General features: G+C 33.3%; 2 protein-coding genes across 4 annotated transcripts in view; one reads left to right on the forward strand and one right to left on the reverse strand.

The window, feature by feature from the left end:
- The first annotated feature begins 1,142 nt into the window (after nt 1-1,142).
- Nucleotides 1,143-24,007, forward strand: LOC149419254 (sodium-dependent nutrient amino acid transporter 1-like). Of its 3 annotated transcripts, none has more exons than XM_089638170.1 (14): nt 1,143-1,441; nt 2,303-2,437; nt 3,515-3,767; nt 4,189-4,408; nt 6,071-6,114; nt 6,758-6,905; nt 12,791-12,869; nt 13,954-14,057; nt 15,385-15,577; nt 17,631-17,807; nt 17,896-17,995; nt 20,097-20,273; nt 21,919-22,010; nt 22,708-24,006. In XM_089638170.1, the coding sequence occupies exons 1-14, from the start codon at nt 1,391-1,393 to the stop codon at nt 22,894-22,896; spliced, it is 1,962 nt and encodes a 653-aa protein (XP_089494296.1). In that variant the 5' UTR covers nt 1,143-1,390; the 3' UTR covers nt 22,897-24,006. The 3 variants fall into 3 exon arrangements, with proteins under 3 accessions (XP_089494296.1, XP_089494299.1, XP_089494298.1); XM_089638173.1 differs by lacking the exon at nt 1,143-1,441 and adding an exon at nt 1,499-1,626 and having other exon boundaries at nt 22,708-24,007; XM_089638172.1 differs by lacking the exon at nt 1,143-1,441 and adding an exon at nt 1,832-2,208.
- Nucleotides 24,008-24,112: 105 nt separating this feature from the next.
- The window catches only part of LOC149419255 (sodium-dependent nutrient amino acid transporter 1-like), a 45,076-nt gene continuing 43,072 nt past the window's right edge, over nt 24,113-26,116 (reverse strand). The window contains exons 13-14 of the mRNA XM_089638174.1: nt 25,932-26,026; nt 24,113-25,572 (exon numbers count right to left, since the gene is read on the reverse strand). Coding sequence (XP_089494300.1) covers nt 25,366-25,572; nt 25,932-26,026 — 302 coding nt within the window. The 3' untranslated portion in view covers nt 24,113-25,365. The remainder of the gene's footprint in view (nt 25,573-25,931; nt 26,027-26,116) is intronic.

The raw sequence follows: 26,116 nt of genomic DNA on the forward strand, positions 1-26,116 counted from the left end.
GTGTGTGGCCAATTCATTCCGTCAGAGCCCGTGCAGTAACCTCTGTGGTACTTGTGCATGACACTTTTAATCACCTTTTGTATTTGATGTTTTTTTTATTCAGTTATCTTATTAAATTTTGTTGTATAGTTTGCTGGCCGGCCCAGGTACTATCTGAAGCCATCGTGTCGAAAGGCCTCACCGTCCTTTCCTTGAGTCATTTTTATTACCCTTTCCACGTTTTCTTAAAAACTTCTGGGCAAACGAGTCGTCTGTAGCGGCGTAACACAATAGTTCATTTTCATCCATACACGCATTCACCCTCGCAACAAATCGGTCAGAACTGACGTGATTGCATTGTGTATGGCCACGCACCCTTTCAGGTCAAACTGAAGCAATTTGGCCTGACTGTGTATGGGATGGCACCAGGCAATGAAAAAAAAAGTACACGAGAGATTCAAGCTTGAAAAGCAACTGAAATTCCAGCCCTAAGTATATATAATGAGTAGTGTTTTCAAAATAATTTAACTAAGAACTTGTTAGTTCTTCTAAATGGTTTTCACCTTGTGGATGGCATTATTCATTTAACTTAAAGACAAATAACTTTGATTCCATTACTTTATTTTGATAAACAATCGACATGGTTTGCAGACGATATTCACTTCTTATTATCTTTTATTCCTGAAGAAGTGGACACCGTCCACAAAACATGGGTTGTGTATCAAAATAAATTTATGTAAACAAAGTTATTTCATCGCTCTAGTTTGTTTTTGTCCAACAGACCATTTTTGGCGAAATTGAGTTAAGTATGCAATTGTTCTCAGAAAGCATTTACATATTTATACCATAGAAGTGAAAAAAATATTTTTAGTGTGTTTTCAAGACTCAGTTGGTCTTTAGTCCACCAAAATTAAACAACATTCCGAGCGTGTTTATCCAACACTTTGTCCTACATCTAAATTAAAAATGTATTTTCTGCGTAATTTTAAACATTTGGAACTAATTTTACTTAAAAGTAATAATTTCTATCACTTTAAATCATTTAAGTAAGCTTAGAATTGATTGATGCTTTTCTCCCCATTACAAATAGAAATAGAGCGACGATTTGTCTTTTAATTAAATAAGAACCCATGCTGTAACATGTTTCGCCAACCAGAAGTATCCAAGTAAAATAAATCAAAGTTAGTACCTAACTAACAATGTATGAAATTTTTTTATAAAAGCAGTGCAGTGCCAAATAACTTTTTTTCTCAAATATTACTCATATATCACTATTTAGGATAATGAAATCCATTTAACCAGATGACAAAATAATATTATGATATCAAGTTAGTAAATACACAACATGTCCTTTCAATTCTATGTCATTGGCACATACAAAAATTGATCAATATTGAAAAAACGTACATGGATGATTGGTCAGCTGTACGCAGTAGAGAATTTTGTCACAACTGCAATGTGGGTAAGTTTTCGAAATTATTTTCATTGCCTACTGTGAAAGTAGGGTTGGTTATTGCAAATGGCATGTTTCACATAACTTTGTTAAAGTGCTGCGTATTTTAATTGGTGTTCAATTAGATAGCTGACATCGATTTAGTAATATCTGGAAAAATTTCACACAAGATAGATAATAAGGTTGTTATGGCGGTGAGTTTCTTGTTACAAGATATGAATATTTATCAATATTATTTATTAGTAATGCAACATGTGATTATTTTTGTTTTTAACTGAATTAATCTATTTGGGATGCAGTGTAATGATCGGGCAAATTTTGTTTGCTCAAATAAGTAATCTGCAATAATACGAGGCACTTAAAAATAAACCAGCCTAATTGCACATTTTTTAATCTGCTTTGAATAAATTTGACTGTTTTTAGTCTTATTGAATTATTAAAAAGAATGCATTTCTTTTTAATAATTATCTTTCAGTCATTTTTTATCGACTGCAGAGTGAAGAGCTCAAAACAGATTTCGCAATATAATGCATTTGTTGAGGAAGGTTGCATGAACTGTTTTCTACTCCAAAAAGTTCAATTATCGTATCTATCAATCAGCCGATACAGCTGGAATCAATTAATTGTCTAATTTTGAAACATAAATAAAATTAATATGAGGTGGTTGATAGCCCGGCGGACAGGACGCTCGGTTAGCAGTCAGACGGATAGAGTTCGATACTCACAGCGGGGACTTACTTATACCTCTTTCAAGTCAAGTAATGCTTAGTGAAAAGGTCTGTTCTACAAATATTGTTTTAAATAAATGTGTTTTTTGTTACAAAACATTCTCTGGTGTTATTTTTATCAGTATTTTTTTTTTTACTTTAGAAAAATGAGTTTGGTGAAGGAACTTCAGGAATATCGGAACACAGAAGAAAGAAAGTTTTAAGGAGGAACAAACCACCATCTCCACCTCCTACAGAATCACCTGAAGAAGAAAAAGAAGTTTTCATTTCAAATGTGGTGAGTATATAAAATATAACAATCAATCCAACCGGTCAGTGGCTGAGTTGGCATCGCGTTTGGGTCCCACCCAGGCGTATTGTCTTCTATTCCTCGGCTGGCTAAGTCCTCCATCACAACACAAGTAACATTTTCCGCTTACTGTGGATGTAGGAGGAGATTTTCAAATATTGTCAAGTTATTCGTAACCCGTGAATGTATGTCTTTCTTTACTGGTAGAGACAATTGCGTTGCTGGCCAACAATAATATTTAATGAGATATGCACTGTGCTGTGATGTTTGAATTCAGTATAACCCCAATTTAATTTGTAATGATTACTTATTGAATTCTTGTAGCGTAGTAGGTAGTAAACATTTTAAATTATCATTAACATGCCGGTCTCAGTCATTCTTGACCTTTGTATTAATTCTAAAATATGCCACTTCATTTATAAGGATTTCTCGTGTTCCAATTGCAATATGTTTATGAAGGTAGTGTCTCACTTATTTACAGCACATTTTTAGACAGTTGTGTCACAACTAAACTTAAGACTAATATGTTACGTTTACATACAAAGAAATACGCCGATGTCATGTATTGTGCCTACAAAGGGGGACAACTCTGTACAAACTACAGAGAAAAGTGCGTATTCACGGTAACTTTGCACTTCTGATTGTAGAGGGTCCTGTGTTACGATGGTACAGATAGACTTGACAGTAGTATCGGTAGTGCCAGTTATATTCACAAAGCAAAAGCAGCATATTACGACATACCTCAATGGGTTTGTTTTAAAATTAAATGTTAGATTGTAGGCGAACTACTGTGGTAGGCTGCGCAGGTATGTTAGACTGCATACTTTTCGATTTTAATTGCATAACATAGAATATTTTGTTGGCCTTGAAAATGGCCATTTTTATTATTATCTTCTGTTGATGGTTTGTGGCTAGATTGACCAATGAGAGTAAAAGTAGCTTACCTATATACATAATGCGGAGTATACATTATATTCTATCTGAATTCATCTTTTCAGCCTTTATGAATTGCACGTTAACATTAATGCATTATTGTTATTAATGAAATGTAACTTTATATGTTAGGAAAAGGACGACCGCCCAACATGGTCCCACAGCCTGGAGTTCCTGATGTCCTGCATCGCCATGTCGGTGGGCCTAGGAAACATTTGGAGATTCCCATTGACCGCCTATGAGAACGGTGGAGGGGCATTCCTCGTTCCCTACGTCATAGTCCTGTTCCTTGTGGGGAAGCCCATGTACTATTTGGAGATGATTCTCGGACAGTTTTCTGGCCGAAATCAAATCAGAGTGTGGGCCATTTCACCAGTCATGACAGGTTTGACTATTATTATAAATTCTGTTTTATCATTCACCCATTAAAGTGTAATTTTTTTAATGCGCTTTTAAACACCCATTCGTTAAATTCAATCTATAACTTTATGCTACAACTCTTAAGTTCCCAATTTATTGTATATGCAAATTTTTACAACTTTTTTGCACTAATTATAGCATAATATTAAACCTCCCAACTACTACATCCATTTAAATACCAAAAATAACTCTTTTTCTATATAACTTTGTTTGAATTTTATTAATCTCTACGCCGCTACATGCACATAATATATACGTAAATAAACCATGCCCTCAGCGCTATTTACATAGAAAATGTATGAACGTCATTAAGTGTAGCGTACAACCGTGTCAACATCAAAAAAAATTAATATTGTTTGAATAATTAGAGACACAATTTTTTTCAGGAGTTGGCTACGGTCAACTGATTGCTACATTCTGCATCGTGACATATTACGTGTCCCTAATGGCCCTAACTATATTCTACATGGTGCAGTCCTTTGCGTGGGAGCTCCCGTGGGCTTCATGCATGGAGGAATGGGGCCCAATCTGCTACTCGTCCACATCTAAGAATGGCAGCTTCCACGACAGCGAGAACAAGACGAGCAGCTCGGAACTCTATTTCAAGTAATGATATTGTTTTAACAAAGAGTATTCAAAGCCCTACAATAGCAATAAGCATTCAGAAGATCATTTATGCACTTCTACTCACAGCTGACACAGGAAGAGGGATAAATGTTGGTTTATCCCGCTGGTACTGTTTAAAAAACTATTTGATTAGTTTTGGGCTGTTTGTGCTGTATCAACAGGTGGAGGATTACTAGTATGCAATACTAAATACCGTTGTTGTATCAGATGGTATTATTTTATTCAATATATAATATTGATAGTTTTATACCAACATGAACTGAGGCGTTGTTCGTGGAAAACATCAACATCTGTAGGAAATGTGAAGAGGAGGAAGAGACTCCAATTCACCTATGATGCCAATGTCCCGCTATGCTGGGAATAAGGCTCAGATACCTGGGAAGACACAGTGTGGAACCAGAAGACATCGCCACATATCCAATGACAGCCCTGGTGAACTTCATAAAAGGGACCGGGTTACTGGCAAGGGAATGAGGTAAAATGGGAGATAGTACAATGGGCCTATGGCCTAAGTGCTCGCGGGGAACGTAAGTAAACCGCCTCCAATTTAAAAAAAAAAAAAAAAGAGGCGTTGTTCGAAATTAATTTTTTTTTTAGAGATCTCACTCCCTTGGTGAATTTTTTTATTTAATTTTTTTTTATTTGGTACAATATTTTTTACATTTCAAAGTTTTCCAGTAATGTTGGCCACACTGGGTGGCTTGCCCATGCTGAGGCCTTCATTAAAATGAAGGAAGATAATTTTCAGAAATCAATTGTTCATATGAGCAACTCAATCCACCTTGCATTTGCGGTTGATAATAAGTTAATTATTACCCATAGTAGAAATCTCTATTTTGGTAAAACTATGTAAGAATGTTCATTTGTTGATTTCATTGGAAAAAAGATGTGTCAGAGAATTTCTTTCCTTGCTCATGATTTTTTTTTTAAATAAGGAAAATAAATTGATTGATTTTGAAGTGAAGGACAGACGAATGATAAATGTTTTGCAATATTTTTACAATAATCATAGGCAAATACAGTGGCGGCTCGAGCACTTCTTCGATGGTGGGGTCCGACATTTTTACTTGTACTAAAATTTCACTACCCTGAGACTAAAATATGATATTTATCAAACCAAAATATTCATGTCCAAGTCACGCAAGTAATCAGATGTTTGGATGTAAAATAAATATAAATCTCTGTACTATTTAAATATATATAGATACTATACCAATTTATAACGTAGAATAATAAATATAAAGAAATTCCTTGCGAGATTAATATCAAACTTAATTTGAACGCTTGTGATTCCCGCCCAAAACTACTTAACGTGGTAATACAATGATCTGTCCTCCAGCTATTTGAAATTCACATACAAGTCAATTCGCATGTGCGGTTTATTGATTGCCAACTATCGTGAAAGAAATGCAAGGATGTACCTAAATCCTTAGAAGGACGCATCGGAATATCTTCAATAAAAATAGCATTTTGTGCACTTTATCTATATTATCTGCAGTTGCGATGCCCTGAATATGCAGATAAATATAAACATATTTACACTAAAGTTTATATATATATGTATCATGTTTAAATAGTAATAAATTACTAATACCGAAAGTATTAAAAAATATTTTGAAAATTTTATTTGATTTTTTTCAGAAAATCGGTACTGAGTCAATATGAGAGCATTGCAGATGGAATAGGTAAGTGTTATTACATTTGTTTTGATATATCTTTGGATCTTGAAATGTGATTAATTTTAGAGTCCCAATCTCGAGAACTAGAGATGAATCAAACAAGACAAATTCTTTTTATAATCAGAAAGTGTAACTTATTTAATAAGAATTTTAATGATATTGACATATTTTCTTGTAATTCAAGAACATTTAAAAAATATATCCTTACTTACATAGAATAGTTTATATTTTTTAATAACATACTGCAAGTTATCGTGTTGTTATGAATCCTGTTCAGTTGAATACCATTCATTTTATGAACATTTGTTCCGTGTAGTTGTAGATATATATTAGTGATTATTGCTGTTGGTAGTGTAGGGAGGATAATTTGTTGTTCTATATTGTTATTTATTTGTGTTCTTATATCTTATTTTATTATTTATTTAATATCAACAATTTTGAATTTTGGTACATATTTTACCCCACGGGTAACTGGACCCTTAGTTTTTTGTTATAATTCTATGTTTATGTGAAAATCTGTCATTAGATTTTATTTGTATTGTTTATAAGTTTATTATTTATAGATGTAAAAATCTCCTAAATAATAAAAAATACCAAAAAATAAACTCAAATTGACCCATTTTAATAATATATTTTTTAAATATTTTAGGTTATCCTGACTGGCGTCTTGCTTGCTGTTTGTTTGTCTCCTGGTTCTTTGTGTTTCTCGTCATGATGAAAGGAGTCAGGAGTTCGGGAAAAGCTGCCTACTTCATGGCGCTATTCCCTTATGTCATCATGATCGCACTACTCGTAAAGTATGTACATTTACATCACTATTTCCTATAACGTAACGGGTTCTAAAAATGATGTATGCAATTACAGACCTATTTGTATTCTATCTAGTATACCTTATAATCAAAGAGTATACCTAAGCTCTTTGAAAAAATTATTCTAAACAAAATATCTTCTAATATTAAACATGTTATTACCAATTGCCAACATGGGATGTCTCATCTAGATCAACTCTCACAAACCGTAAACTACATAAATTCAGCATTGACTAACAGGAAAAAGGTAGACTCCATATATACATACTGATTTTTCCAAGGCGTTCGATGAGGTCTGCCACTAATATACTAATCAATAAACTTGTAAAATTGGGGATAAGGGGCAATTTACTGGCATGGTTGATCAGTTACTTATTTATTTATTCATTTTTTAGGAAATCGACACTTTACATTTAATCAGTTTGTACATAAGTATTATATATTAAAATAAAACCAATTATGGATTTCTTCCTTGTGACTTTAACTGAGACAGCATAATATGGAATAAGTTATTTAAATTTGTGAGAAAGGAATATGAATTAAAAAAATTATACTAAACAAAAGATTATATAAAACGAAAAATTTAGATATAAACAATAGAGACAAACATTATTCACAAACCATCAGAGAAATATTCTTTTATGGACCTCTTGTATATGGTAAGTTTGTAACTGAAAATATCAACCTTAGATAATACGCTATTGTAATTATTGCATAGTCTGTTCAGGCAAGAATTCTGCTTGGAGTTCGTTTTGTTTTGATCAACCCTGAACCAGGGCCGTATTTGTACTTTTCACAAGTATAGGCCACTTCGTTTGCGCCGCCCCCTACCCCCTTCTTGGAAATTGCCACCGATAATATCTATCATAAAAAAAAAATTAAAATTAAAAAAAAAATTAAATATTAAAAAAAATAAATATAAATAAAAAAACATAATCACTCACTTTTAGGCTGCCATTAGGTGACACACAATTTTCAAAATAAATATTCAAATGTAGGAAGTTGGTATTCAAAAATAAAATAAACAAACGAATTAGTACAATTTAATTTAATTAGTAAAATTAAATAACAAGAATTACAATTTTTTTCGGGTTTTTTTATTGACACAATCATCTATAATATCTTCATAGCTTATACCTAGTATTCATTAAGTCTGCTTCAATGCTCAGAAGAGCCAAAGAGTTAAGTTTTTCTTGCGACAGTGAAGATCTTTGGTAATTTTTCACACGCTTTAAACAGGAAAAACTCCTTTCTCCAGAACAATTTGTGGCCGGGGTGCAAAGTGCGATGCGGAGAGCTATATCCAAGTTTGGATAAACATTACACAGAGATTGTTTCCTCAAAAACTTAAAAAGATTCAGTAATGATGTCGATTCAGGTTTCTCTGCCGTCTTATTAGAGGAAATGTGAATAAAAAGTGTACACATTCCTGAACTAAATCGTCTTCTTTTTTTTTTTTTTTTTATAGTGAATACCTCACAAGAGTCCCAACTGCTCCCGTCTGGAGCCAGTGAGACTATGGCATCCCCAATTGGGGGATGTTGTGAGGCTGAAGGTAAGTGGGGAAGGGAAAGAGGAAGGTGGGGAAGTACCTGGCTATTCAGATCTAGTCACTAAACACGGCTAAAGCCATTTGGAGCAACGTTTCAATTCTGAATGGTGGTCTTACACCAGGGCGATACTGGTAGTATCTTCCACTCTGGAACGTGCCGCAAATATACTATATATTATTTTAATTAATTAATTGTGAAATAATTAATTAAAATAATCTAAATCATTACAGTAATATTCCACAAGAGACTGAGCTTTTTCCAAGACTCTTTGTGTTGAAAGTTCACTCATTCTTGTTAAAAATGAAAAATTTTCTTTAAAGATTATATATGCACCATGTTTTCTCTCTAATTCAGCTCTCAGTCTGTCCAGAATTATCAAAAAGGTGTTGACTCTGAAAGAGTCTCTGGAGGTTATTTCAATTTCCTCATTTGATGCTTCGTCTATGAAGTTTTTTCTCTTAGGGTTCCTCTTACTCTTAATGTCGCTCTGATATTGCTTAAGTGCGCTCATTTCAATTGCACTTTTTTCGAAAACATCAAATTTTCTATTGTAAATTTGAGAAGAGATCCATAAAGATCAGATACCGTCAGTACATCAACAGATGAGTTCTGAATCTGAGCACTCACTTTATTTAATCTGTCCAAAATAGCATTCCAAAATACGATCATAAATGCCGTTTCCAGTTTTTCCAATTTAAGGCGAATTCCCTTTGCTTCGATTCGTGGGATGGGTTTCTGTGTAGCGTCATTTTAAATCATTTTTAAAACCGTAAGTACTTCATCCCAGGAATCTCTTACACTTTGACAGGCATCTGCTCTTGCTGACCAACGTGTAAGGTTTACTCTCTTCAGCGTCTTTCGTTTTCCTATTTCATTGGCCAATTTTTTCCAACGATCGGTTGACTTCACAAAGAAAGTATATACCTCTTCCAGCAACATGAAGAAGTGACAGGCTTCTGTACAAGACTCAGCGGCCGAGGTTCCCACCAAATTTAATGAATGAGCTGCACAAGGGAAGAACATGGCAAGTGGTGCTTGTTCTTTGATTTTGGCTAGTAAACCATTATAAATTCCTGACATGTTCGAGGCATTATCATATGACTGACCTATTTTACCTCTATTTTACCCCCTCCCAAGTTAAAATGATTTATTACCGGTTAAACCAATTTACTGATAAAAATAATTGTGACAGTAGATTTCATATTCTGTGGGGGTATTTTGAAGTCTGTTTTCCCCACAGAATATGAAATCTACTGTCACAATTATTTTTATCAGTAAATTGGTTTAACCGGTAATAAATCATTGTAACTTGGGAGGGGGTAAAATAGAATCATATTAATAAGTCGTCAAAAACGTGGCTTAACCACAGTTTGAAAATGGCCTTGAAAGCCGAAACAGCTGTAACAATGACAAAAACCAAAAAATACTTGCAGAACTTAATAATTATATTATCAAATTTGATTTTAATTAAATTAAAAAAAAAAAAAAAAAGGGACGTTTTTGTTTATAATCGCATACACGGCTTACCAAAGCGAGCGAGTGCCGCCCCCTGAACTCTGCCGCCCCTAGGCCGCGGCCTATAAGGCCTATTGACAAATCCAGGACTGCCCTGAACAGGATACAAGAGCGTGTTGAACGTGCAGGTACATTGAATGGAATCTTGTTTAGCAACTCTGGGCATTGAATATTATTGTTAACTACTTTATACAGGAATAGTGCATCCTTATGATGCCTCCGTACACTCAGTGAATCAATTTTAAAGTATGAAGCTGCATCTGCATAATTATTAAATCTTACAAATGACTTGTAACAAAGATATTTTAGTAATTAGTTTTGTTTTGTTTTATCTGATAGATCACTTTTTGTTAAGGCAATGCCATACGTAGTAATGCAAAATCATGTGTTTTTGGTTTGAAAATTTGGTCGCTTAGAAATGTTTCAGATGCTTTAATTAAATACTGCGAGTAGAATACATCTTGGCCTTTGAAATAATCGAGAATTCTTTAGATAAGTATTTTTATAAGCCCAGAAAAAAATAATGTATAAGGCCCATGAAAACTGCTTTAAAGTTCGAAATCTCCTTCTTACGAACCCATTTTCGGTTATTATTTTATTGTATAATGTGGCAAATTAAGTTATTTATAAAATAAACGAAAAAAAAAATATATTTATGCCAGAACATCCACAAAATAAAATAAAAGGCACTTTTTGGCCATGTTTTTTCTTGCATAAATCAAAACAGGCGGATGGTGTTAAGCGGGAATTTAAACCTTATCGCCATCTACGTAAGGGTTGTTATTGATAGAGGCTCAACTTAAAATATTACACGACGTAGTGCATCGCGTTTAAAATTAATGACTGTCTGTCCTATGATTTTATTGCTACCAGCGGAGTCCCACAAGGTTCACACCTGGGACCTTTATTATTTACCCTGTTCGTCAATGACGTTACCAGCATTTTCTACAATGTCAAAGTTTTGCTTTTTGCCCACGATATGAAGTTGTTTAAGGTCATTAATGATGCGTACAACTGCATAATCTTGCAAGAGAACCTTAACAACTTTTTCAAATTGTGTTCTAGTAATAAACTTCAACTAAATATTATAATTATTAATTGTGTAATGTTGACTTAATTTCTGTAATCGAAATACTTGACTTAGGCATAATGTTTGATCAGAAACTCTGTTTTGTATCTCACATAACTTCTATCGCTAACAGGGCTATGAAAATGTTAGGTTTTATTGTAAGAATTTCCAACAATTTTAAAAATATCAACACATTAAAAATTCTGTTCACATCTCTCGTCAGAAGTATTCTAGAATACAACTCTACAATTTGGTCACCTGTCTTTAATAATCACATTAATACCATTGAAAGTGTCCAACGCAAATTTTTGAGGTGTATTAATTTTAGGCTTGGAATTCCTTTAAAAACAATTGATATATAATATGATTTTTTATTACATTTTTTTTAGAAAATTTTTTGATCCTATATTTTTATACAAAATTATAAATTATCAGTTGGATAGCCCTGATATATTAATGTTGATTCAATTTCATTTACCTACCATTAGATCAAGGTCCTCTAGTATGTATTATTGTGACAATTATATCACAGTCTTGGGATATAATTCAGTTATAAATAGATTGCACACACTTGGGAACTTTTATGCTAAAATCGCAGATACTTTTAATATGCCCCTTGTGAAGTATAAAGCTGTCCTAATAACACATTTTAACACCACTTATTTTAATGAGGTCACTACATAACAGGTTTATGTTATTGCTTCTTTCTTTACTGTTGTTTAAGGATTTAATGTTTCACTCATCAAAATTTAATACTGAACTATTATGGATGTGTAAAAAAAAAAAAAAACTTATGTATGTAAACGGCACTAGTGCCGTAAATTCTAAATAAATATATACATATATAGAATATAGACGCGCTGTAAAAATCTCGGTAAAGTTCTCGAATTCCCCCGCAACCACGCATTTAAAAAAAAACACTAGATTTCATCTTAATTACTACTGGAAACAACTTTTTAAGTCGGGGGAGGTGTAAAAAATGCATAAAACAGGTTTTTAGGTTGTTAGTTTAGGTTATTTTAATAATTTATGCTTATTTTCTAACCTTCAAACATAACTTTGATTGAGAAAAAACTTTAATGCATCTTTTACCATCTCCCCTAACATAAATAGTTGTTACTTATAGTAATTAAGTTGAAACCATGTGCTACTTTTAAATTTTTTTGCATATTAAGCGTAGGGCGGAATTCAACGGCAGAATTTTATCAATATATCAAAGTGACAAGCAAGAAGTACGTCAATTGTAGTGCTTTCGATTTCGTAGTTTTAGTACTAAACTGTCATGTGTCGCGTAAGGTTGTGTTCTATCTCTAAGTAAATTGCCTAGGTACCAAAATGCCCTCGTGTGCAGTGAGAAAGTGTTTTAATTACTTGGCAAATACTAGTAAAAGTCAAAGAATAAAATTTCATTTGTAAATATGTATATGTTTAGAAAAAAAATAATCTTTTCAAATCTAGACAAAGATTAGTAACGAGTACCTGGGTAGGTGCACCTGTAATATATTTTTGCAGAAAATTCTTTTTATTCTTCGTATGTATTTATTTGATATATGCATACACTGCTTATTATTTGCAGTTCATTTTTAAAAGTTGAACTACGTAAGTCAAGTTATGTCCGGTGATTTTTCACAGGTAGCAACTTACTAGTACAATAATATAAATGTAGAAGATTTCATAATGCCCGAGTTGCCAGCAATGAAATTGAAAATAATATCTTATTTCATGCTTTTTTCTAGGGCGGTGACACTGGAGGGTGCTGTTGATGGAATCATATTTTTCATTAAACCTGATTGGTCCCAGCTGTATAGCCCTAAGGTATAATAATGTAATTACATATCGACATAAATATCTGCAGTCGGGAGAGTCACTTGTGTTAATTTTGCGAATACCAAAAAATATAATTTAAAAAAAGTTAGTTTGACCTCTCATCCGACTTCAGCGAGACGTTTGTCAATGTGTAGATTGGACGTTGCGTTTTTAAGTAAAATGTAATGCATTTTGTAAATTACGCCTAACGCCGGCTAAATGAAATTAGATTTCAATAAACTAAAAGATACTATGCTTGATAAAGTGATATTTTTATCTTTAACTAACCTAGTAGAGGTAATATCCGAAGGAAAAATGAATGCCTAAGGCCGACACCGCAATTGCAGCGCTTCATACCGTGCATGGCAGGATTCTTCAATACTGAAAATGCCGGGATACGGCTCCTAGGGGTTAAAGCATGTTTAAGACAGAACTCATTATTATGGTATAACAATTTGACTAGAAAAATCAGTTCAGAGAGTTCCAATAAATGTAGGGAATGGTGCTAGCGTCCAAAGATATAAAAATATCTAAATAGTTTAAAGTCTGTCTGTTTGTGAGCTTAGTTCTTCTAAACTACGGATTTTGATAGGGTATTCATTATCATTTAGAGAATTTATTCCGGAAGGTTTACATATATAATACAGGCATTTTAATTTACAGAAAGTAGAGAAAAGTCAATGATTTATAAATCAAGTCGTAAAAATATATTTTCGGGCATTACATTGTTAACGCTGGCTAAACCTTATGAGATACATCAAAATATTGTACTACGGAATTATATATCTCAAAAAAGCCTACAGAAAAGTCCGCAATGGTAGATGTCTATGTCCTAAGGATAACCCCCATCAACGTCGGGTACACGTCAGCCAGTATATTATATGTCAAGTGGAGAATTTGAACTGAAATTTCAAAATAAACAAACATGACATGCTTGTATTTTTTTTTCAGTATACATATTCGTGGTATTTATAATTGATATTTTTTCACTAGTCACATAAGAAATCTGTTCCATAGGTGTAGGCAGAGAGGATGGAAATCCACACAATTCTGTTTGTACATACTCTCACAAAGAAATGTGTGCTTTCTTTAGGTTTGGTACGCAGCTGTAACGCAAGTGTTCTTCTCACTGACTGTATGCCTTGGCGCCATCATCATGTACTCTTCCTTCAACAATTTCACCCAAAATATTTACAGGTACCTATGTGTAATATTTTAACTAAATTCCCAACAGACTAGCCAGTTATTTTGGCTGGTTTATCATTGGTCATCAAAACTTATCTTTTTCCACTCGTTTTTCAGAAAAAAAGTGTTTATGGATTATGTTTGATAAATTATTTTGTTTGGATGATAAAATATTTACTCTTTTTTTGTTTCCTATTGTTTCAATGTCATGATATGCCGTCATTTATTCCAATAGATAACGCTGATAGATTTTTAGCACAGTCTAGGTGCACACATAAACTGACTTCTAAATAATAAATCTGTGGCTAAGAGGCTTAATCTTTATGTAACCAAAATATCATTCATATGCGGCACTCTTTTTGACAATAATACCTCATTTTTTTATACTGCTATAATTCGTATTTATTGACAGATTTATGAATTGCTTGTCAAAGATTCATTGATTCTGAATTATGCTGAAACAGATAAATCGATAAACAATAAGACACAAGATAGGCTATAATATTATAAACAGTGTGGCATAACAAATCAGCGCCGCTCACACAAACTACCATAATATTGTAACACCGTCATCGTCTTCAAACTGTTTTATGAAAACAAATATGTGTCAGTAAGGTAAAGGTTCAAACTATTTTTAGATTCTGTTTTCTGGTAAATTCGTACATATTTATGCATAATATATGCACGTAGCACTGGAGGCATGTTTTATTCGCAAATACATATGTGCGCGTAGCAGTGTATATGTTAAATTTTATACATACATAAATTTAATGAGAAATTATTTAAGGACAATACCAAGAAAAATATCTTATTAAATGTAGACTTATTTGACAGTACGCTCTTCATAGTAAATGTTCATTGGTTGTAACCGCATAAATATACAAATTATTTGTCATATATATTTATTTTTTTTGTTTAAGGGCGGAGACGGTTTACACGTAGTTCCCGTGAGCACTTAGGCCATAGGCCATAGGCCACTGTGCCATCTCCCATTTTACCTCAATCCTTGAACAACAACCCAGTCCCTTTAATAAAGTTCACCAGGGTTGTTATTGGGTATGTGGCTATGTCTTCTGGTTCTACTGTATGTCTCCCCAGGTATCTGAGCCTAGTTCCCACCTTTGCAAAACATTGGCACCATAGGTGAATTGGAGTCTCTTCATCCTCTTCACATTTTCTGCATCTATTGGTGTTTTCCAATATCTGCATGTATCTCCTGAGATGGCAGTGTTCCGTTAGTAGTCCTACCAGTTCCCTCAGCGAGTTTCTGTCCATATCGAGTAGTTTCTTGGTTCGTCTAGGGTGTCATATATATTAATTATGAAGTTTTTATGTTCAGGGATGCGATGATAGTGGTGACGCTGGACACCTTAACGAGTCTGCTGGCGGGCTTTACTATATTTGGTATCCTGGGGAACTTAGCGCATGAAAAGCATGTATCCGACATCCGAGATGTGATTGGTAGCGGAGGAAACAGCCTGGCCTTCATATCCTACCCGGATGCCATTGCCAAGTTTGATAAATTTCCACAGGTAACTAAATGTTTTATTTCAATCCTGCCAGTCTTCTATTGACTGTATTAGGTAACTTATGCCCAAGAATTCAACTATCAACGTGCTTACTTCCTATTAGGCCTATATACACAAAAAACTTGTAGTACAAGTGGGAAACTGGTGAATCTTCATCACATTTGGAGTCGATTTGATATAAATTTTTTCATTTGAGCTTTCGTTTTTTAATAAATCAAGACCGAAGTTAACAAAATCGGTCACTACGGGGTTAATATCTCTCTATGTTCCTGATGACTATCTTGGACAACATCATTATAGGTTATTCTATCTTCCTGTCTGTAGGACCAACCTGACAATGGTTTTTCCGGCGGGGAGAAGTTTATCGCTCCTGAACAGTGTTCTGTGCTCCTGTCGGTGAGGAGAGATTCGAGAAGAGTTTTGCCCCATTGACACGATCTTCACTATGTACTGCCTGATTTTTTTTAAATATGTTAATTTTTTTGAAATTATTTTTTTTTCATATTTGGAAATCTTTTTTTTTTTTAAATATCATAATTCGCACACCCAGATGAAGAGTAGTACAACTCAAAATACCTCTTTTTTCAGGAACAGCAAAAAACATTTTACTCGATTTTTATGTGACCGATTAAAAATATTTTTATATAATGTTGTATGTTATTTTACTAGGATATTTATTTGCTCAATTACTTATCATCAAATACACGTATCACTTGTTTATTAATTAATTTCGTGTTATTTTAGTATTCGTGACTAAATCATTGTTTAATAATTTTATCAACTCAAATTAATCAACTATTATGAATTAGTAAAATTAAAATTACTTACTTTTGTAAACAAAACCGGAGTATGTGGAGTCGATATGTAGAACGCCCGAGAAACAAGACAGGTTCAATCACGAATACCAAATCAACTAAAATAATTCACGCTTTATGACTGCAGTTAATCACGAATACAAAACTAAGTCGAAATAATCCAGTCTTTGTGCGTATTGACAGCACCTTCCCCTACTGCTGGTATGTCGTAATTGGTGATGTGTTACTGTTGTTGGTGGTGGGTGTACGTGGAGCAACTCAGAAAGACTAACTTACATCGCCATCACATTATTATTGATGGAGATTTTAAAACAGGTGTCTTTGTAGTTTGTGTAGTTTTCGACGCAGATTCCGAAAATCGCAATAACTCAATTTTGAATTATTTCGAGTTGTGCTACCCTTTATCTAGGTGTGCGATATGTAATTTCTTATATATCGAAAAAAAAAGTTTGGGCTCTCTACGTGATATAGATTCACCAGTTTCCTGCTTGCATTACGAGTTTCCGGACACCTTGTATAATAAAGCAGTCTCTTGCATCCTAGCTGTATTTTTATGACCGTCCTTGTTCCGTCTCAAATCGAAGATATTGCAAAGGTACGCCTAGTTTGCATTTTCCGGTATAATTTCACTTGGGCGCTTTTAAAATTCCCATGGCTATGGCATGACAACAGCACAAAAAGCATAAAATTAACATTTTTTGTCACAATAATGCTGCATCTCTTTCTTACACACTAAATAATAGTGAGACAAATGATTAAATTTGTCTGCTACCCCCACAGGAACAATGCAATCATTATCATACAATTCCTTCATACATATTAAAGAAATGAAATGAGTACCGTTGCCATGGGAATTTTAAGAGTGTCCATCGCCTCTTTGCCATTCTCCGTGAGGGCCCATCACTCTGACCCGTCTATGACCTAGCTATCTCGAGACATGTCTCTATGTAATGTCTCTGTATTCTGTAGAAGCAACGGTTGGGGAAGGTACATAATATTTCATATTAATTTTTATTCCTTTCTGAAATAAATTTAAAATGCAACAAATTTAAAGTAGGCGACACATTACGCTATACGCATCATGGCTTGGCCTATTTCAGCGTATCGCTCACCGATTGGAATGTATGGCGAGCTATAAGCTGAAATAGGAGAATCCACTCAAATATAGAGCGCTTATAGCGTGGTCTTTCACAGGCTTTAATGTAACGATATTCTAATGATGTTTTTTTCCTTTTTTCTAGGTCTTTTCTGTGTTATTCTTTCTAATGTTATGGGTCCTCGGTCTGGGCAGTGCCGTGTCCTACCAGAGTTCCATCGTGACGGTTATCTCAGACCGATTCAAGAATTTCCCCTATTGGAAGATAGCTCTCATCAGCTGCACAATTACATTCTTACCGGGCCTTGTGTATCTTACTCCTGTAAGTCAGAGACAGATTTTTTTGTTTGGTTTTGATTAAGGTTTTCTTTGCAGTGTTTTTATTTATGATTCTACATTTCATTTTGCAGGGAGGTCAGCACATATTGAATCTTGTGGATTATTTTGGAGGAACTTTTCTGGTGTTGGGTCTGTCATTGACTGAACTCATAGGAATAAGCTGGATTTATGGTAAGTTTTGTTTTAAAATTTTTGGAAAAACATAAGTATTCATAATTCTTATTGCGGTTGATGAAATTAATTGTAAACATTACAATTATTTAAAGTGATTTGTTTTTTGGGTATTATGCGGTGCTGCGCTACCTCTTTCTTTAGCCAACGTTTCGGACACCATTGCAGTGTCCATCATCAGCACACCCCAAAAACAAATCACTATAATACTTTTGGCCATGAAAATCTCAAATCATTGCAATTACTTATCATAACATACGGGGGTGTATGTAACAATACATACACCCCCGTATGTTATGTACCCAAAAGAATTTAATCAGCAATTCCTGAGCATATTTGGAAACAAAATTTACATGTTATTTTGCTGTCTGATGATACATTTTTACAAATTATAAACAAAAATATATTGTTCCATCACATGTTGCCACTGAGTACAACCTAGCACAACTTGTGTTATGCTATCCGTCTTGTTCCGGCAGCACCGTACAAATGAGACAGAGCGCATATCTCGTTATCCTTTGCGACATGTGGCAGTGTGATCAGTGGGGATGTGTGAAAGTAAAATCTTTCTCCTACATGCTTATACACCCTGTATATCCCAAAATTATACAACCTACCTCTGTTTTTCATCACTTTGAACTCTGTGTTAGAATTATTCCTACATTTGGTTTATTTCAATTGTGCTATCCATATATATTTTTATATAATTCGCCTATTTGGTCCCCATTGTATAAAACGCATTCTGACAATATTGAAAGGGTACAGCACAAATTTCTAAGATTTATTAACTTTAAACTGAATATTCCTATTCAAAATATTAACTATGTTCTTTTGATGAAACAACTTAACTTAATAACGCTATCAGATAGGCGGATCATCTCTGACCTTGTACTTTTAAATAAAATTATTAATAATTCCATTGACAACCCTGAAATTCTCGCCAAAATAAAATTTTACGCACCGACTAGAAATACGAGGCAAAGTGTTACATTTTTCTGTGACAATTTTAAAACCAACTATGAAGCACATACACCTATAAATAGACTACATGATTTTGGCAATAAATTTGGGAATATTGTAGACATGTTTAAAGATTCCGTATTAGTTATAAAACGAAATCTTTTTAATCATTTTACTGAGATGTATGAATTTACAACTCCGTAGTGAATACACTTTTGTTTTTATATGTATATGTTCCTTAATACATATTTAGCTTTCCGTAATCCACACTATTAAGTTGAATTTACCTTAATTTAATCAAAAATCATAATTTATTGTAAACTATGTAACCAGAGATGTGCTTTATTTCAAATAAATTCATTTCAAATGGAAATGCAAAATGCAAAATGGGTATTTTCCATTTTGTATTTTAAATGCTTTTCTAAAAACCATTTTGCATTTTGCATTTTAAATGCTTTTCTCAATGCATTTTCCATTTTAAATGCTTTTTTGCAACATTCTTCCTACTATCTCCACTCATTTTTTTTTCATAAGCCCCAAATATCAGTCGGTCCTCAACCTCGCTATGAGAGGTAATTTACATTTGTCAAGTTGCTCCCTGGTAGGAGCCCTGGCAATTGAGTTACAAAAAATACTGAACATGGGGCCATGAAGCTGTAATATTAAATGTTAGATAGCAGTTTCTATGTTTTTACGTTGGCAATATTAGTCCTGCGCAAATTTTTGTGGTTTCATTATCTGTAGTCGTGGTGTTTTTGGATTTACCATCAAGTAATATATTTATTCTACATTGATTTCCATTATTAAATGACAAAATTTTTTAAAAATTCTATAATTATTTTAATTGTTTGACCTGAGAAACCATTTTGCATTTTGAAAATAGGTATTTTGCATTTTGCATTTGAAATGCTTTTCTAAAAACCATTTTGCATTTTCAAATGGAAAACTTTTGACCCATTTCCATTTTGCATTTCAAATGGTTTTGGGTACCCATTTTGCACATCTCTGTATGTAACACAACTGTATTACTTGTTAATTACTTTTGTAAAAGCTCATTAGGGCGTAAATAAATAAATAAATTAATATAAAAATAACACTTCAAATTGATGTTAGCCACTGTGTTATAATTTTTGATTTCCAGGTCTAGAAAACATTTGTGAAGATATTGAGTTCATGACGGGCAAACGGGTCTCTGTCTATTGGCGATGGTGTTGGGGAGTCATTACTCCTCTCATGATGATCTTTGTGTTTGTCTATGCCCTGATCAGCCTCGAGATGTTGCAGTATATGAATGAGAAATACCCCCTGAGCGCTTACAGTACGTATTCATGTTTAAATGTCAGCTTACAGCGCCTTTGAGGTGGTTGTGCACAAAAACGGTGCTACACAAATCATCCAAATATTATTATTTATTGAAATACACCAACCCCTCATGCTAATTTGTTCGTTCTTGCGAACAAACAGCTATTACCCCTAGAGTCAATTTGTTAAATTAAATTATTTGTATATATTTTGTTGAATTATCATAAAACTAGTGCAATTTTGACATATTTATCTCTGCAGGTGGCCAAATATGAACTAACAAATTAAAAGGTATTTTGTGTATCCACAAAATCTTAACTAGCAATATCCTTTTGTGTAGCCAGGCAAAAAAAAACAGCTTTTTCACATTCAAGAAGTCTCTAGAACGCTGTGCTCTTGCATCATGAATTGTGTACTGCGTTTTCTGTCTGAAAATTCTAGGTTAACGCAACAAATTTGAGATGATAGTGTAAATTACAATCATGAGCTATGGAGCTTTTATTTTTTTTTAAACACTATTTTTTTATATCTACTGATACATAGTAAATAGTTAACCCTAACAAATCTCATTAGATAATTACAAAATCCTGTGTGAAGCTGTTGTAAAAAAAAGTTAAATTGGTTTCCATAAAGCGTTTGTCATGGAAAGCTATGCGCACGCACAACATCGAAAAATTTTTTTTAACATTGTGTTTATGCAGATCTTCATAATGCCTTCTCTTTATGCTTTGAGGTTTAAAAAAATCAACCTTTTCAATTTTCGACCTAGTTGCTTTCGAACTCTTGCCAATTTTGGCCAATGTCGAAGAATTTTTTTGTTGTTTGACTGAGGATTGAACTTCCCCACACAGGCACTGGTTCTCAAACTGCTGTGAACTTTTCAAAATGCATAAATGTCCGCACGTGTGTGCGTGATTACCACTAAAAGTTGATAGAATTCATTACCATCAGTAATGAGTCTATTTGCTGAGTTTCAGCTCCATCAGATGTTGAGAAGTTAGTTAATTTCCGCTTCTGAGATTAGTATTCATTCACGAAAACAAAATCCAAATTCGAATAGATGTACAGGGTTTTCCAATAAGAGGTGTTATTTTGATATACAATCGTAAAAGATCATTGGTTTCGTCGCTTGTGTGGCACGTAGCGCCGTCTTGTTGAAAATAAACGTTTTCCAGATTAATACCATCCAATTCCGGCCATAAAAAATCATTAATCTTCTCTCGATAGCCCAATCCATTCACCGTAACTGTTGCTCCAGCCTCATTTTCGAAAAAGTAAGGTCCAATGACTCCGCCGGACCATAAACCGTACCAAACAGTCACACGTTGAGGATAGAGAGGCTTTTCAACAATAACTCTTGGGTTTTCCGATCCCCAGATGCGACAATTTTGCTTGTTGACGAAGCCACCGAGGTGGAAATGGGCCTCATCACTCAAGATTTGCATTTGATTCACTCAAGTGAATTTTAATAATTTCCATGCTTTTTTGAAGCGTGTATCAAATGTCTAAAAATGACAGCTTCAAAAGTAACATCTTATTGGAAAACCCTGTATTTAAAAAATCATGAAACAAACATAAATTAGTTTTTTTTAAAGAATAACCTTATAGTTTTTATGTTTTTCTATTTTATTGCTTGTTAATTAATGTATTTTATGCAACAGTTATAGGTTGGCTTTTGGTTTTCTTTGGACTTGTGCAGCTTCCTGTTTGGGCAGTTGTCACTTATATTGAGAGACAATCCGGAACGTCAAGGGTGATTATATATGTATCTATAAATTATTAAAGCCATAAACCCGAAGATTTATAACAAAGACCTGTTCACTAAGCATAACTTGTTCTGAAAAAGAGACTAAAGTTTTAAACTTCATCAGAATGGACGAGTACAAAATCAATGATAGAGGCCTTTTTGAATATTGGCACTTTCAAATGTCCACATTCACGTTAAACCCCGAACCCCGCAATATTTCAGCTTTTGATCAAATTAGTGACCGGATGGTATGAATAACGGTCATGTTGTTATGCTTTTCAACTGATCACAATTTGATTAAAAGCTAAAATGGGCTGAGAATCAGTGTTTAATGGGGACCGTGAATTAAAAATGGCGCTGGTCATCGATTTGATAGTTAGCAAAATATATTATCATTTATGTAAGTTCGATAATTTCAAAATATGTTTTTTTGGTACTTTTAATTTTTAAATTGATTAATGGACTGCTCGTACTTGTTTAAACTGCGAATGAACCATCAAAAGCATGCAAGAGTGCATATATCCCTAGATAATGTTTGTTATACGCTTTTTACAGATAGTTCTTTACAGTATTGGCGATATTGAAGTTTAAAGTACCTACCCAACCAGTATCCGCTGTTTGTATCGAACTCATTCCGATTTTGTGTTTTTAGTGAATGGTGTTATCAGTTCTATATTAAAATATTGCAATTGTTTTTTTATAGACGGTGTGTTCTCTCTTCCGCCCAACTTCTGGTTGGGGTCCAAAAGACTCTCGGAAGTATTTGGAATGGATGCTGTTCAAGGATCAAGCAAGAAGAAAGCGGGACTCGTTGAATTATGGTATCGCCAAGCACATCTTCTATTCCCTCAATGGCTCCTATAAAACAGGGAACACTGAGTCTCGGGTTTGAGAAAGGGAGAGGATTTTAAAGTAATGTTTTATGTCTTTGAAAGTACTTAACTATGTGCAAAATATATTTTCAGTTTGAAATTTTCCATTCGCTGTCAGTTTTTAAAACTCTTTCCTTAACTTCATCTACGTGGCTGTTTTTTGGCTGTCGCAAATTGGCAATTGGCGGCAAACCAACGCACCCAGATGTCGCATATGTGATGCATGAAGTTTCACTAAACACATGTATCGTGTCAAAATGTGCCAGATGACGAAATGATTATAACTGACAGTTGTTGAAAATATCAAACTAAATGATTTACATAATAAATAATAATAGTCAACATAAAACCAAAATTGAATAACTCAAAAAATAATAAATAACAGCTTACAAAATCCGCTCTGGAATTTTTCTGAAATTTGAAGACGATCACAAAAAGCTGTTTTCAAACAACAATTAATATAAAAAGAATATACCTTCTATGCTAAATCTCAACAATTATATATTATTCTATTGAGAAAATATTAATATTATTTTCAATTTACTTCAAGTACTTTTTGTTAAATGTATCAAAATCAGCAGAAATTTCCAGAGCAGGTTTTGCATTTTTGGATCAATTGTGGAAAGTCAGGTTTTTTTTAATTTTGCGCAAAACTGTTGTGAACCCTAAAAATATCTGCTAAAATTGAATAAGTGACTTCTATTATCGCTAAATCCAAAGTTTTTATTGCGACAAATGTTTATTTGATGAAATTTAAAACAATTTTAACATACAGGGATAGCCGCCGATGGATCACATATTTGACAGCAAAACTTTTTGACCGCTCTTCTGCACCATTTTGCTGGTTTTTCAGTTTTGGCTGTACTATGTATTGCAATTTTCTTCTATTATTATCTTTTTAGAAAAATCTTCTAATTTTACAAACACACTTTTACTCTGTTGAGGTAATTATGAGCATTCAACTTTATGTGCCCAATATTTTAATAATGTGTAAAATATTTTACATATGGTATACATAGTAAGTGTAAAAATACATTTCGAATTCCTCTATTTATTATTTTCTCTATATTGTTGAGTTATTTTAACAAAATAATATTTTTTATATCACAATACACAATTCTTAATACATTTCTTTGTGGGAGCGTTAAAAATTTATAAATATTATATAAAAATACATATTTATTAAATCTTATGTTAATGTTACAAAATGTCTATGTATGTCTGCAGTTTTTTTTTATGGTGGTAATTTAAAAGTTGAAACATAATTCATTTGATATAAACACATTGAAAGGTGTTATGTTTATTATTTATCGTAAGTGTTTTATTTATACTAATGAATTTAAGTGAATCCTTACAATAAAGTCTTAAATATATATTATTAATCTAAATTGTAACATATGCAATACTGTTTTTTTTATTATCAATTTTTTAAGATGAAATGTTTTTAAAGTTATCATTTGGTTTGACAAAGGACAAAAACTAGCAATAAAGCAAGATTTTTTTCCAAAATACTTAGATATTTTTATAAAGGCCACGAATTTTATTGCGCACTATTTGCTTATCATTATTATATCAAATAATATGAAAACCAAAGATTCTTAAATCCTACTTTTATTACACATTTTATAAATTATTTTGTTAAAATACAATAAATATACTATACAATCTTAAAAAATGGCTTTCTCTAACACTATTTCATAAATTGTTTGTTATGACCATAAATATGTATTACATATATAGTCCAAGGGTTCCTTTGGGGTTGGAAGCTACTTCCTTTTCTTAGTTCTTCTTGAAATATTGAGATAAGCACGAATCTAGCAAAACAATTTAAATTATTTTCAAAATTCATGGCCACAATTTTGCCAACCGAATTTTACTCCACTATCGACCGGTTGGGAACCCCTGGTAGTAGCATACATAGGAGAAAAATACTGATGGTAACTTAAACTTAACAGGTAGTGACTATTTTTTTGTAAACTTCTTTACTGGAGTTCACCATTATTAAATACAAGCAAAACAAAAGTTTGACCTTTTCACCTCATTCCCAATATTAATTAATCAATATAAGGATGTAGCTCTCAGAACTGATTAAAAAAAACTAGCAGGAATCAAAATTGTAGTACAGATGTCGTTCTCCATTTATAAAAGCTTTTTTTTTGTTTACCATTTGATGCCAAAATTCCATTTGGTTTAGGATTTGTGCACCGTATAACGAAGTTAGCGGCGAATGGGTTAAATACCAAATTAACATGGTAGTATTTTTAGGATAATTAATTTGATCAGTGTCTTTCTAACAATACTTTGTTTCTAACATGCAATCAATCCCTCTTAATAAATACTTTTTGTTCATAACACAACATTTATATAATATTACAGTACAAAAATTACCTATTGAAATCACAGACCAACGTACAGCTTGTTATAAAATACTACGTATAATCTCTAACTAAAGTAATAATAATTATCAATGATGATGATGATGATGACTACTACATCTTTTCATTTTCACGTTTCATTCTTCTCCTGGTGATGGCTCCGTAGGTGCCGTTGAGGGAGTAGAGAATATGCTTCCAGCGGGGTAAGTTCAGAGACTTGCGCTCCCTCTTGGCCTGCTCCTTGTATGCTAGCCATTCCCGCTTTATCTTGGAATCCTTGGGGCCCCATTTCACCGAAGCCTTGTAGGATTTCTTAAACATCTGGAAATTATAACAAAATAATCTTTATTTCACCACCATACTACAACAGTAAGATAGCACACAGAGCCTACGCAGCATTAGGACCGAAGCAATTCGCAGCACTTGGCCTGAACATTGATTAACCGGTAGATGCGCTCAAAGCATCGAGCTTAAAAGCAACGAGTCTGAAGCACAGAGCCCAGAGAATAAATGTGTTTAATTATTGAAGAAGAAGATAATATTAATAAATCTAATCGAAACATGAAACAGAACAAAACACAAAATAAAAAGATAAAGGTTACTAGGAATTGAACCCAGGATCTCTTGTGTTTACTATTATTGAAAAACCAATAAAGTTAGTATAAATACGGTGTGTTTACCTCTCCCCAACTTCCTTCCCTGTTGATATAGAAGCGGACGAGAGCCCAAATTGGGAGCTGCAACAATCCAATTGCAAAGCAAGCCCAACCCGAAGCTGAAATTAAATATATTATTAGTATGAATTTGTGTTGTTTTTTTTTAAATAATGACAATTACTAAAAATGCTTTTGTATTTTCAATAAAT

The sequence above is a fragment of the Hesperophylax consimilis genome, chromosome 12, assembly GCF_061612785.1.
Source record: "Hesperophylax consimilis isolate HC1 chromosome 12, BYU_Hcon_1.0, whole genome shotgun sequence".
NCBI classification, from domain to species: domain Eukaryota; kingdom Metazoa; phylum Arthropoda; class Insecta; order Trichoptera; family Limnephilidae; genus Hesperophylax; species Hesperophylax consimilis.